Genomic DNA, 13,854 nt, shown 5'->3' with positions numbered 1-13,854 from the left:
GAGAACCCCTGCTCAACACAGATACACAAACCAAGATTGTGTTGCTTGCTCACATGAATCCACAGCACAGAGACAGCCATTTTCACTTATGCCAGAGGTGGACAAAATATGCACCGTGGGCCAGATTCAGTCTGCCAGTTCATTTTATCTGGCTCATGGGCAGGTGGCATGGGCAGCAGCAGCACACGGCAGGCCCTGAAGAGCCTGCTTGGACCCCTGCCTTTGCTGGTGGTCAGTGCCTCCAGCTCTAGCCTCTGCTGGTGCCTCAGGGGATGCAGGGCAGAAGCAGCCCCACCTGCCTGCCCAGCACTGCACAGCGCTCTGGGAGATGAAGTCTAGCCCGCCCAAGGCCTGTGGGGCCAGACTGCATCTCCCAGGCACCATGGGGGATGCTGGGCTCATGCATGTGTGTGCACATATGTGTGCAACCCTCAACGGCTCACCAAAACTCATTAAATAGCCCTTGAGCCCAAATAATTGCCCACCCCTGATGTATGCTCTAGGCAGAGAGGAAAGAAAAAAGTTTGTCAAGTGAAGAAAAGCTAAATAACATTCCCTGCAGAAGCATAACAAACTAACTGAGCACCTCAGGCAGTGGCAATATGCAGGGGCAATGGCAACTTCTAGCTGCCAGTGCCACCAGCATGGTTGCATGGCTGCAGCTGTTACTTTTCCACCCTTTCCCCCTCACCCTAAGCACAGTGGATAAAAAAAAAGATTATTTTTTACATTTTAAAAAAATCAATTTTTAATTCAAATATTTTAAGTGATAATGAAGTTTTTCTTTCTAAAAATATACCATCTTAAAATGAAATCTGAATTTAATACAGCATAGGCTAAAGTATAAAATTAGTACAATCTACTAAAATAATTTAAATAAAATACATTGAGTCAATGAGCTTCTACTGAAAACTCTGGAATAAAAGGCTGATTTTCTTCTATGGGAACAAGGGAGAAAACACTTAATTTTTTATGTCAAGCTTTAAAAACATGGCATAATATTTCATGTATTAGGGACCTGACTCTGCAGGGGATACAGGGTCTCTATTAGTGGATGCAAAGGATCAGCAAAGTCATCACAAATGTTGGGACCTAATGCTGTAAATGCAGCAAAGATGAAAAGAAACTTAGCAGAAGATAATGAAGCAAACCTGTAACTTGTAGCATATGGGTGCAATGCTTATTTTCTGCATCCGTTAGCCAAAGATTTAAGTACTCCAGGTATAAAGGAAAATGTTGCTGAAATTTGCAAAATACTTCTGTAACAACCAATTTGCTTCAGCTACACTGACAAGACCTGGGAAATCCAAGCTAACTCTCCCACAAGATGTATGATGGAATTCAGTGGTTGACTAACAACTGGCCTATTCTGATGACCGTCTGTGAAGAAAATTGTGACAAAATTGATAGAAGCATCACAGCTTAGAGTTGTCAATACTGGACTAAAGAGAAATGTAGAAGGCATGATGAATACACTAAAATCTATTTCCATAGCCTTGGACAAACTACAGAAAGATTGCTGCTGTACTGCAGATGGTTTAGAAATTTGGAAAGAACTTCAAGAAACATTAAAACCAGAAATACCCAACAGCAAAGTTAAATTGCAGGAAGTAATGAAACGGATGGATCAAGCACTTACTCCACCTCATTTTCTTGCCAATATTCTTAACAAAGTACCAGGGTAGATGCCTAACTGCCAAAGAGAAAAGTGTTGCTATGATATGGGCATCTAAATCACCCATCAGTCGTGCCAATCATAATAAATTTCAGGGCTAGAGGTAAACCATTCAAGCAGTACATATTTGCTGAGCATGTTTTAAAGAGAGTCACACCACTGAACTCGTGGAAGTCACTAGCAAAGCACCTGGAAGCAGAGTTTGTTGAAGTGCTAAAACAGCTTTTAGCAGCAGGTGCAGAAAGAACATTTTCTTCATTTGGACCAGTTCATGCAAAGCTGAGACATCTAATGGGAGTTGAAAAAGCAGGGAAACTTATTTTTTTTCTAGCCTATGAATAAAAAGAGGGAGGGAGATGAGATTTATGATTTCTAAAAACTTGAAAGAAGAGGGGTAAAAAATTTCAACACAGCCTAGGTTAAAAAACGACTCTCTAATTTTGAAGAGAATTAGGCAACTAGGAAGTTCAAATGACTTTCACTTAGGCATTTTAGAAATTTTTCCCCAGGGTGAAATAAGTGGTTTAATTTAACCTGAAATAATTGTTTTAATTAACTACGCACAGTTCATATTTCTAATACTATAACAGTTAATACTAGTGTTTAATAAATTAATTGTGAATGTGCACCATGTTTTGACAAAAAAAAGTTTCTGTATCCAAAACCTTAAAGTTTTGTTTAATAAATTTGAAGTTGTGGTTTTGTGCTTTTAATTAAATTCAAGTTTGTGTGTTTAATTATAATGCAACTTGCTACATTATAAGCAAAAAGTTAATCATCTAGTGAAAAAGAAATATATATTTCACCACTTTATAGCATTCTACAATGTAGGATTTCTAACAATCAAAATATGTTAAGCTATATATATATATATATATATATATATATAAAACACACACAATCTAGTTTGTGCATCTAAGAAACATATGTACCAAATTTGCTGTAAAAACTGTATTTAGTTGTAAAGCAACATGTTCTAATTGTTATAGCAATCAATGAAAACACACCTTTATTTTAAAAACAAACAAAAACACACAACAAGAAAGTTGATAAAAATCCATTATTTCAATCAGGCTTGCTCGCTGACTTAAAACATAATTTAAATCAACCTGATTTTAAATCAATCCACCCTGCCTTCAAATCAATGCCCAGGGCTACTGCCCTGGTTGTCCCACCTTAGTTATGCTACTGATTCCATAGGGTTCCTATACACGTTCAGGGAGGCTGCTCTGATGCACTGTAATTACATCATGTCAAAGCAGACTCGATTAATCTCAAGTAATTACTGCACTCCAGCATCATGTGTATCAGCATCCCCACACTAAAAAATGGCAGTGGGGCACTTTAAAGCTCATTTGCTACGCTTCAGTTCAAAACACATAGCCACCATTTTTCAGCACTGATACACATGATGCTGCGGGCGCTTTAATTAGCATGGCTCTCGAAGCTACGCTAATTATTAACCCCCCCAACCACCACCACCACCTCCTGGAGCATGTCTATAAACACCACTAGTTTCTAAGATGGAATATAAAAGAGAGCCAGAACATAATTTTAACAATATTTAAAAGAATCTCCTTAATTTTTTTTTCAACTAAGATGCACAGAGCTAGGTGAGGACCTTCAGGAAATCAGGGGAAGGTAACAGGACTGAAAACATTCTACTTGAACATAGTGTAAAATATCCCAAACAGTAATAGCTGACTCCTTTCCTTGATTCCTCTCATAAACAGGCTTCCTTCCTTTGGTAAACTGCCCCTACCTTGTCAAGCTACTTCCTTTCCTAGTCCTGCTGAGCTCCAACCCCATACTCCACGACTGTGAGGCAGGGGATGGAGATTGAAGGTGTGAAGACAATTGTTTTTGCCTGTGGACTGGGAACCTAAGAGTTTGGGTCTAATGAAGAACATGGAGGAATGAACTGGTTTTGACTAGGAAGGGAGAAAGCTTAGTGAAGAAGAGAACAGAATAGACGAGGCAGAAAGGCGAGAGAAAGAGGAACAGAAAGGAATGTCATGGTTTTCCGCAGACGATAAAAATACAGCGCTGCTTTTGTGTCTTTATTACCAGTAACCCAGAAGACAGAAGAGACATGCTGCAGCTTGCAATTACTTTAGCCACTTGTATAGCAAAGTGCTTTAAAAAAAACCATGCATTTTTAACAGCATTTTTTGAACAGTATTCTGCAGTTGCTGATGCTCCTCAATAAAGCTTTGTGCTAAAATGACACAGGGACAGGCAGAGAAGGGGAAAAAAGCAGCTACAATTTCAACTGCCTTTCTTTTACTACTACTTAATGCAGCTGCTGTTTATTTTAGGATCTTGTAAGGGTTGCATCATGGGCTACTAGTTGAATTTGGCAGCCTGTACCAAAATACTGAGAGCAAATATAGCAAGCCACAGTCAAGCATAAGTTGTGTTGAGGAAGTATCTTCAGTCACAAAAGAGAAGAGAGATTAAGAGAAGGCCATGTCATGGAATACCACCACAGACATATGGAGATGTACTTGCTGTAGAGTTGCTCACAATATGAGCCTCATCCCCAGCATACCACTTGCTACAAGACATTTGCCTATGAAAACATCAAGCCAACAAACCTCCAGCAACATCTGGAACAAAATATTCTGGCCTGAAAGCCAGTGGAATTTTTTCAGCATAAATTAATAGAGGTGCATGGCCAAAAGAAAAGTACAATGTCCACTCTATAAACTCTAAAGATTTACTGGCTTATCTTACAATTCTTTGCACTGTGAAGTGAGGAATTCTGACAATACTGGAGAAAAGGTTTCATGATCATTGTACAAGTGATGTTCTTTGGCAACCCAATCAAGTAAACTGGTCATATGAACATTGCTGAAAGATCCTGTATCAAGACAAAGCCTCTGATGTGGGTTAAAATAAAATACAACGTTCTTGGGTTTTGAAAATCGCTTCTTTGAAACTAAGATTGATTGATTCACTGATGCAGCTGCCTTTGCAAACAATCTCCTTCTGGTAGATATTAACCTGATGAATGCCAAGACAACTTCCTTTGTTCTCAGCCTTTGTTAATGTGCACCACTGCAACGGAAGATCTTCAAATATTAGCCAGATCCTTGCAGGAAAGTGGAAGGAGTAGAAACGCTGTAATGGACTCTCCACAGATGGCACATGAGCAATCCCAGAAGCTGCTTTTCAGCACCATGGGCTGTCAGAATAAACTAGGGGGCCTGACAACAAGGGAAAGACCTGCACAATGGAAACTGTTAAAATAGTTCATTTCATAACTTATTTCTTTTTTCTTTTCTTTTTTTTTGGACTGTGCTGAAGAATGAGCGCTACTAGTTCTTTCTACAAACAGAAATGCCTTGTTTTTATCACAGGAAAGATAAACTGATGAACTTTTTTAAACTCTGTCCCAAAGTGCCAGCCCCTCTGTCAAATCACTCATTTGCATAGTCTGCCTACTTCTATGACCCCTTACAGCTCACACAGCTGGCTTACTTATCTGAAATTTTCACTTGATAGAGTCAATTCAACTTGGATTTGCAAGGGCACTCTGACACGTGCAACACACTTGATGGAAGCCCTGATTTAAAAGAACTGACCTTGTGAGGTTGTGCAAGTAAATGAGGATAAACTTGACATGCTTGGATAATTTCCTTGCCGAGGCCAATAAACACCTTTTCATTTGAAGTAAAATGCTGTTTTCAAAAATACCTGACTCCTCTGACAGAGTAGATCTGTGAGTACTTCACAAAAGACACGTACAATGATAAGTGGATTAGAAATCCTTTCAGTGCAGCAGGGAGCGACATTTCAGATTTGTCTTTAAAAGAAGACTATGACCTCAAGGAACTTCCTACCACAAGACACTGCAGACCATACTCAATAATCAGCCCCTCACGGAGTTCTGACTGCAGCTACAGGGGGAAACATTCAGCACTCGCAGATGGAGATTTAAAACTTTTGATGCCTTTCACAGTAATTTACCTAGGCAAGAACGAATTCTCAGTGCTCCTAATGCTTAAAACAAAGCACAGATTCAAACAATAATGACTTAAGACCAAAGTGAAGTATAATTTCCCCCTGCTAAGTAGTTACACTGAACTCTTTAAACAGTTAAAATACATAGCTTCCTTTATTCCTTTCTCACCACCCCCCCCAAGGAAGCAATTCTAGCAGCTGCCACCAAGATAACATGATTACAGAGCCAAGCATAATTTAGAATCTGGAATCTGAGACTGTTCAAGGGATAGCTTTATCACTCAGGTGTGATCCACTGCAGGAAAAGCCAGGAACCATGTGGGTAACTATGTGGGTAAGAATAAATTAAGAGCACAACTGCACAAAAAAATGACCACAATGCAGACTAAAGGGTGAATTTACAGCAAGCAGTGCATCCTCCCCTTTATCCCAGGACGTTATTCTCCCCTTGTACTTGGCCTTGGTGAGGCCACAGCTGGAGTACTGCGTCCAGTTTTGGGCCCCGCAATTCAAAAAGGATGTGGAGAAGCTTGAGAGAGTCCAGAGAAGAGCCATGCGCATAATCAGAGGTCCGGAAAACAGACCTTACAATGACAGGCTGAGAGCTATGGGGCTTTTTAGCCTGGAAAAGCGCAGGCTCAGGGGGGGATCTGATGGCCACCTATAAGTTTATCAGGGGTGAACAGCAGTATCTGGGGGAGCGTTTGTTCATCAGAGCACCCCAAGGGACGACAAGGTTGAATGGTTATAAACTCCTCCAAGACCATTTCAGGCTGGACATAAGGAAGAATTTCTTTACTGTCTGAGCCACCAAGGTCTGGAATAGCCTGCCATCAGAGGTGGTTCAAGCACCTACATTGAACACCTTCAAGAGAAAATTGGATGCTTATCTTACTGAGATCCTATGACCCCAGCTGACTTCCTGCCCTTCCAGCAGGGGCCCGGACTCGATGATCTTCCGAGGTCCCTTCCAGCCCTAATGCCTATGAAATCTATGAAATTTACTATGCACTCCCTGGGCACATGCTTTCACCCCATGGTAAGAGAGGTAGCTTATCGCTCTTACTACCTCCCATACTTCAGCTTACCTTAACAAAGATTGCTCCTGACGCCATGCCCATGGACAGATCCTGGATTTCATAAAGGAGGTATAGGAGCAGTGACCTGTGCTGAAGCAGGGGTGGGTACACACTGCCCCTTCTCACTCAGTACACGTACACACTTGGGCAGGCAGACAGCGCTGTAGGAGCAGGAGTGGGAGACTATTTTTTTTTAAGGTCCCTCAAGCAGGTAAATATCTTCCCACCCCTTCTGTGCCCAGCAGCATGTTCCTTCCCCTCCCCTCCTCTCCTCTCCTCTCCCAGCACTGCAGGGGGGGTCCAGAGCAGCTCCTCCCCCTTCTCCAGGCAAGCTGCAGGAGGAGCCAGGCTTGGCTAGAGAAAGTATGGCAGCAGGCAGATTCCCTTCCCCATGCCTGTTCCCTCGCTGGCAAGGATCACCTAGGGGGATAGGGCAGAAAGAAGGCACCCTCCCATTGCTGTTCCTGTCCCTGGCAGAGCCCAGATGCAGTAGACAGAAGTGGCTCTGGAGCTCTCTCTGCCCCCAGGACAGCCTAAGGGGCAAGAGCAGTCAAGGTGGAAGGAGGGAAGGGGTGAGGGGGGATGTATCGATGAGTATGGAAGAAAAGGGAGGGAGGATTCTTACTTGCTTCAGGGACCTAAAAAATTGTTCCTGCTTGCTTACTTCCCTCTGTGGTCAACTGAAAGGGGTGTGTGTCCTCACCACTGCACCTGCCCTTAAACAAGCTGAGTTTTCCAATCACCCAGCTTGTGCCAGGGCAACACTACAAACTTCTGCTGGCACAGACAGATCAGCCAGGAATCACAACTCTTCACACCACTTAGTCATGGACGGGGCAGTAGAAGTCCCTAAGGTAGATTCAGCTAGACCAATGAAATTTCCCTTTTGCCAGTACAGCTTGTTTCACCTAGGCAGGGTGGTTTCTCTACACCAATACAAAGGCAGCACAGCTTTGTCCACAATACAAGTGCTTTGTGGACGTCAGACACTGGAAAAAAGCAGTTACTGTGGTCATAGTCTTGTATGCATTCAATCAAAAAGCGAATTAAGTACCCTGAGAGGCAGAATACTAACGTTTTTAATTTCCTTTCCAATGTCACAAGGGCTCTGAACAATTTGAAATAGATTAGATAGAAAAAATTTGGCGCAAGTCTTCTCAGTCTATTTTCCATATCTAAACTGTTATCAAAGACACAAAATTAAATAGATAAGGACTGAGTAAGCCTAATGTAAAACTGGCTTTCAGAAACACCATATAGCCAAGGACTTGGGAACCTCTGGCCATTAAAAGAGTCACGTCACTTTTCACAGGATTAGAAAGACACGACCAGTACATTCTAGCCAAATTCCAGTTTGAGCACCAATGGCACATGTCACATCCCTTGCACTTTCAAATGGATGTGTTCCTCTTCACCCTGTACTAACCTTCTCGTGTATTACAGTGAGGAGGTAAAGCATCACCCTGCTTCACCCCAGAGATGGCTGTGTTTCATTGAAGACAAAAGCTTCCCTCTACATACATCTGAGGTGATTTATTACATACTCCCATTCCCAGATCCTTTTCAATGAAAGAAAACAAAAGATGCCACAACAATCAATATGCAATAAGCAATAATTGCAACAAAATTTGGGGAATCTTCTTATGTGCAATTTATAAACCCTCTCTGAGATTATTAACTTGGCTGCACCTTTATAAAACTATTAACCCCACTCTGAATGTGTACCTCACTTGCGTTCCCAGGTGCCTTTTAACCTCTAAACTAAAATGGAATAGCAAAGGCCAGCTTCACAGAGAGCTGTCTGGCAATAGAGAGCTATCTGTTTAATTGCTCCTCTACTGAACAGTAATGACTCTAAACCAGGAGTGTCAAACAAAGGACCCACAGGCCAGAATTGGCCCTTTGGGCTACCAATGGACCAGGGAATTTGGGGACATGGCTAGCAGTGGGTGTGACTTCCTGCAGAAACTGGAGCCCCAGTGGACATTGCCAGCAGCAGCAAGAGAGCAAGTTACAGCTATGCAACACTGCCCTCAGTCGACCTTCGGCCACTCGGACCACTACTGCTTACGCACCTCTGCACGACCCATGTCCACCTGACTTGTCACTGCCTGCCCCACTGCTGCTGCACTGGCCACCGATACCCCATGCCCTGGGCCAGATCCAGCCTGAGGAACCCCGTAGTCCAGATCTAGCCTGTGGCATAATGTGAGCTTTAATACCCATGCTGTAAACAACAGGCTGGCTCTGTTCTAAGAGAAATGGTTCATAAGGGAAACGTTTCCTCGTGACTAGGCTTGGCAGGATTTGATTTTTATCACTAAACATTGATAAATGTTGATTTCACCTCTCTCTCACAGCCTGACAAAAAAAAATACTAGTGTTAATAATCAAAATTTATAGAAAGGGGATGTAAGAAAAATGATGGCTGATGAATTCTTTGATGACAGGAGGAGCAGTAGTTTGGACTACAACTCCCAAAAACCCTAAGGGACTGAACAAAGGAAGAGGAAGTGACAAAGTGGATGAAAGAGCTATAGGCAAGCACAGCCAGGACTGATGACAGCTCTGCCGCTCAGCTGGCAGCAGTCCTACAGTAGTTACATTTTTCATTAATAAATTGACTGCCCCTCACATCCCTAATTTTGCACAATCCCGAAAATTTAGATTGATAAAAATAAAAAATAAATGCCTAAAGATAAGCATTGATATTATCCATCAAAAGTTTTATTTTTATTAAAAAATAAAAGCAAATTCTTCCAAGCCTACTCATGACCAAACCACCCTGACAGGGGTTTGTTATCATATACTGTAACAGATAACAACATAGGGGACTGAAAGCTTACAAAACTGCAAGTGCTGCTCTACTGGGAAAGAGAAAGGGATGCATTTTTCACCATTTGAAATGAGAAGAGCTGCTGCAGGAGCTGCTGAAGCAGAGAAAACTCTTCTGTCCTGGAGAGAGACAGACCCCTCCAAAGAAAAAGTGAACTAGAGTGTGGAGCGTTGCATTCAGGATAAGTTATCTGTATTCACTTGTACTTTTGTTTTAAGCAAAACCCAATAGTATTTTAAGAGTCCTATGCATTGTCTGGGTGTTTCTGGTTGCTTACCTCTATCACAGACCCCTGAAGATACAACTTGCTGCCCACAGAGCTTGGGTTGTGAAAGAAGGCAGGCTTAAGCTACCAACTTATCTTGGAGGAAGCTGAGCTGTACAGCTCTATTTCCACGAAGGGCTCACAGCTAAAAAGCCTGTGCCTAGGAAATGTGCCAGGCGGTCCTAGAAATAGTGCTGCGGCCAACTGAGACCAAGAGATGTTTAAAGCACACGTACCCAGTGGATTGGGCCCCAACACAGTAGCCTGATGTATGTTCACCTAAAGGAGGTCAAACCAATCTGTGATGGCATTATGTTTGGCTCCAATTCTGTTAGGACATCTACATAAATGGGTCCCTACCTGTGGAAATCCTTGTTGGACCAGGGCCACAGACAATACATCATATGTGGAAAAACCAACACTGTTTTATTCAAAATTAACATGACTTCCACTAAACAAAACTTTATTACTGCTCAGAAGTTTCATAGTTTCGGTCATTTTGTAGGTGAGGCTCTACAAAAGGAACAGCGTCAGAGATGCTTATGAACAGATAGGTAAGAGACAGAATACATGACTGCCTGCAGAGATCATTATTCTATCACAGGGGTTTTGAGCTGGAGGTACTTTTCAACCCTGGAGGTACTTGGAAAGGTCCCAGCCGGAGGCACTTCCAGTTTTGCTGCCGCGCATGGGATCCTCCCCGCGCTTGTCGACCAGCTGTTGCGGGACTCTTCAGTTCTTGACTGGCCACCAGGGGTACCCCAACCAAAAAAGGTTAAAAGCCCTGTTCTAGCACAAGAATGCACATTGCGAGACCACGCTCACCATCCTTCCCAACAATCATACTGCTCCTCTAAAACATTTCAGTTTTTATGCAGGTTCATACACAAGTCTGCCCCTACCTCAGTAATTAAATTTGCATTAGCAAAATGCAGTGAATTAAAAGAAATGTAACTGGGCACTGTGGGTTAAATAAATTATGAGCTGCAGAATTACCGTGTATGGGTGAGTGGGCAGGTATCAGGGGTAGTGCACTGGACTTCAACAAGATGCAGGAACTAATGTCACACACTAACTGTGACACTACCTGAAACTAAACTATCTGTGACACTTTGCCAACTTAGAAGGGCCAGAGAGTTTTGAAGTATGGTTATTCAGTATTGTCTTCCTGACTGCAGATTGCTGGATGCTCAACAGCTACTTTGAAGCTTTACCAAGGATCCATGGTATATGAGAATCCATGTTTTCGGGGGAGGGGTGCAGGGGGGTTGGTGGAAACAAAAAAAAACAACTGCCTCCAGAACAGAGACCAATTATTTTTTATTCTTCAATTCAATATTTAAGAAATGCTATAATTTTAAAAGGAGACAATAATAAAGACTCCTGTACACGTATTTACATAAAAGTCTCGGGCATTGGTTAACTCTGCAACTAGCAGCAACACTGCCTACCTGATAATGTGTCACTTTCCATTCCTGTGCCCATCTGCACAACCCAGAAAGCATGTGTCCTGAAATCCCAAACACACCTGTAGGTCTGGGGTTTGGCCCATCATACTCAAGGCCCATTTAAAAGAAAAGGTTTATATTTTGTGTGTGTTTATTCCGCAGTCAGAAGGTACAATGAATATTTCATTAAGTAGGCTTGTGCACGCTTCTGAATGTAACAGGAGAAAAGCTAATGGATCAACTTTGCAAATGTCATAATGAAGCTTCTACAGAAAGATAAAAATGTTTGTCTTTTAGAACATCTTGATGAATAGAAAAACCTGACATTTATTACCCATTTGAAGAGGAAAACATTAAGATCCCACTCAGCTCCCTCTTCCCTTAGCATTTTTTTTTACTTGAATGCTTGTCAGTTGTATTCAATGAAAGATGCACGGTACTGAACAGCTCTTATTGTGTCCACCATGCCTGGAAGATCCATAACAACCTAACCATTGCAAGTAGAGTATTAGCAAGTGATGTTTAATAAAGAATAATTTCTAACTGTACCTCACTTCCATTAATCTTTGATCTCTTTGCTGGAATCTCTTTGTCCTATAAAGAAAAAGAAAAATTTCAATTTAGAATGCTCACTTACATGAGTCAAATCCCAAATATACTCCTGTTAGAGAAGATAATACTACAATGTTTATATAAATACAGACTAGACTATTAATTTTAAGCAGGTCTGAAAAATCCTGTCATGGGGTAGAAACTAAAATGCTTGACTTTGTGAGTGTAAGAGCTCAAGCTATTACATTTATGTTGACTAGATTTAAAGTTGCACATAAAGTTTCCAGCTCTTACAGTTCTCAGAGCCAAAATCTTCCAAAAGCTCGCAGATGGGTTTTTGTCTTTCCAAGTTAAGACAGGAAAAAACCTAGTTTCTCCTTGCTGCTGCTCAACGGGTGCTAGGCATCAGCTAAGTAAAATTTAAAAGGGTGAGTGAGTTTCAATTCCCCCCTACAATCACAAAACAATCAAAAACCATGTCAACTTTATAATACTGCTGCCTGAGAAGGCTGAGAATAGTACTGTAAAGGCCAGCAGCCAAAAGAGTTATTCACAGGAAAGGAAGACTTCAGGAGGCAGAGGCTGGAGGAAAGAAAAGGAATACCAACCTCTTCCTTAGTTCTTCCTTTTGCAGCTTCCAGGATGCTGAGAGAGGGTAAGAGTAATAATATTGAAATCCATACCCCTTCCAGCAACTCAGATACTCCACTGGGAAACTAAAAATAGAAAGCTTGTTCCTCACATTTAGCAGCCAGACTGGGAAGGGCACTTGAAGATAAATTAAAATAAAAATAGCTTTGCACGGAGGATCCAGGAGCAGAATCCTAGTAGAAACAGCAACAGCTACTTCTCTTCTAGCAGCTATGGATGGCAAGAAGGTTGTGCATGTCACCAGGGCATGACCTCTGGACTTCACTGGCAAGTTTATTCTCCCAGTTCTAAGTGTTCTCCATTACTTCTCACTAGCAGGTTTAGTCTGCCTGCTTGAAGGCATCAGGGATATTTTCTATAGACTTGATGACAGTATGTGTTAAAGTTGTAGATTTCTCTCAGCATCCAGGTCATCCAATTGGCCCAGGCAACAAATGATAAAAAATGGACAAACACTTTTTACATAAACGGGTTAGAAGTCTGCCATAAACAAACTTCAGACTAAACCAAAGACTGGCAGCTCCCAATGACATATGAAACAGGCATTTCATTACGGTCATAATGAAACTCCAGGGAGTGTGTCTAACGAGACATATAAGTGCTCAGCTGCACCTCTTGCCTTGTAATTCTCCTAAGGTGCGCTTATCATGACTTTCTTGGGCATTATCATCAGCTTCAAATTATAACACTCCTTTCAGGAATTAAAGAAATCTATACCACCCTCTTAAACAGATTACATATGCTTTCTCCTCAGCAAATCTGCCAGAAGTTTTGGAAGGTACAAGGAAATGCATATTTAAATGCACATATAGAAAAATATTGTATTATATGGGTTCTGCAAAATAAAACGTGATTTAGGAATAACAACTTTGTATTCTAGGAACATATCACCTCAAACTCCTAAGAGTGAAGTTAATTAACTACCAGAACGTCTTGCCAAAAGATGTGGTTAGCTTTCTCATCATTTAGAGCCTTTAAATTAAGGCTAGCTTTTTGCAAGTTATAATCTAATTCTAAGACAAAGTGTTAAGCCCTATGAAAAAATACTAACTGACATTCTATGACCTGTATCACGCAGGAAATTAATTATTATCATAATAACTAGAGATGCACCGATATATTGATCGCATATTGGATCAACAACAAAAGGAAAATTAACATTATCGACTATCAGCTTTTTCTGGCTAGAGTAGCTGATAATGTCACTGATGAATGCACACAGCCAGGAATGCAGCCCAGCAGTGTCCTGCAGGTAAGACTACAGTGGGGTGGGAGAAGGGAAAGGGCGTGGGGGAGGGAAGGGGTGTGGGATGGCAGATTGAGGCCCCAACAGTGAGGAAAGGAGTGGGGCAGGGGCTGCCCAGCCAAGGCAATGAATGGGA

The 13,854-nt window shown here is 41.7% G+C and overlaps 1 protein-coding gene across 2 annotated transcripts in view; it reads right to left on the bottom strand.

Annotated features, from left to right (window-relative positions):
- PPA2 (inorganic pyrophosphatase 2) overlaps positions 1-13,854 on the bottom strand; it is a 62,232-nt gene that overhangs the window by 44,434 nt on the left and 3,944 nt on the right. For both annotated transcript variants that reach the window (XM_006264022.4, XM_059722144.1), the window contains exon 3: positions 11,819-11,863. In XM_006264022.4, the coding sequence (XP_006264084.4) occupies positions 11,819-11,863 (45 nt within the window). The remainder of the gene's footprint in view (positions 1-11,818; positions 11,864-13,854) is intronic.

This window comes from Alligator mississippiensis, chromosome 2, assembly GCF_030867095.1.
Source record: "Alligator mississippiensis isolate rAllMis1 chromosome 2, rAllMis1, whole genome shotgun sequence".
Classification (NCBI taxonomy): Eukaryota; Metazoa; Chordata; order Crocodylia; family Alligatoridae; genus Alligator; species Alligator mississippiensis.
Note: the sequence above shows the minus strand (reverse complement) of the source record. Positions and strands in the feature narration are given on the sequence as shown.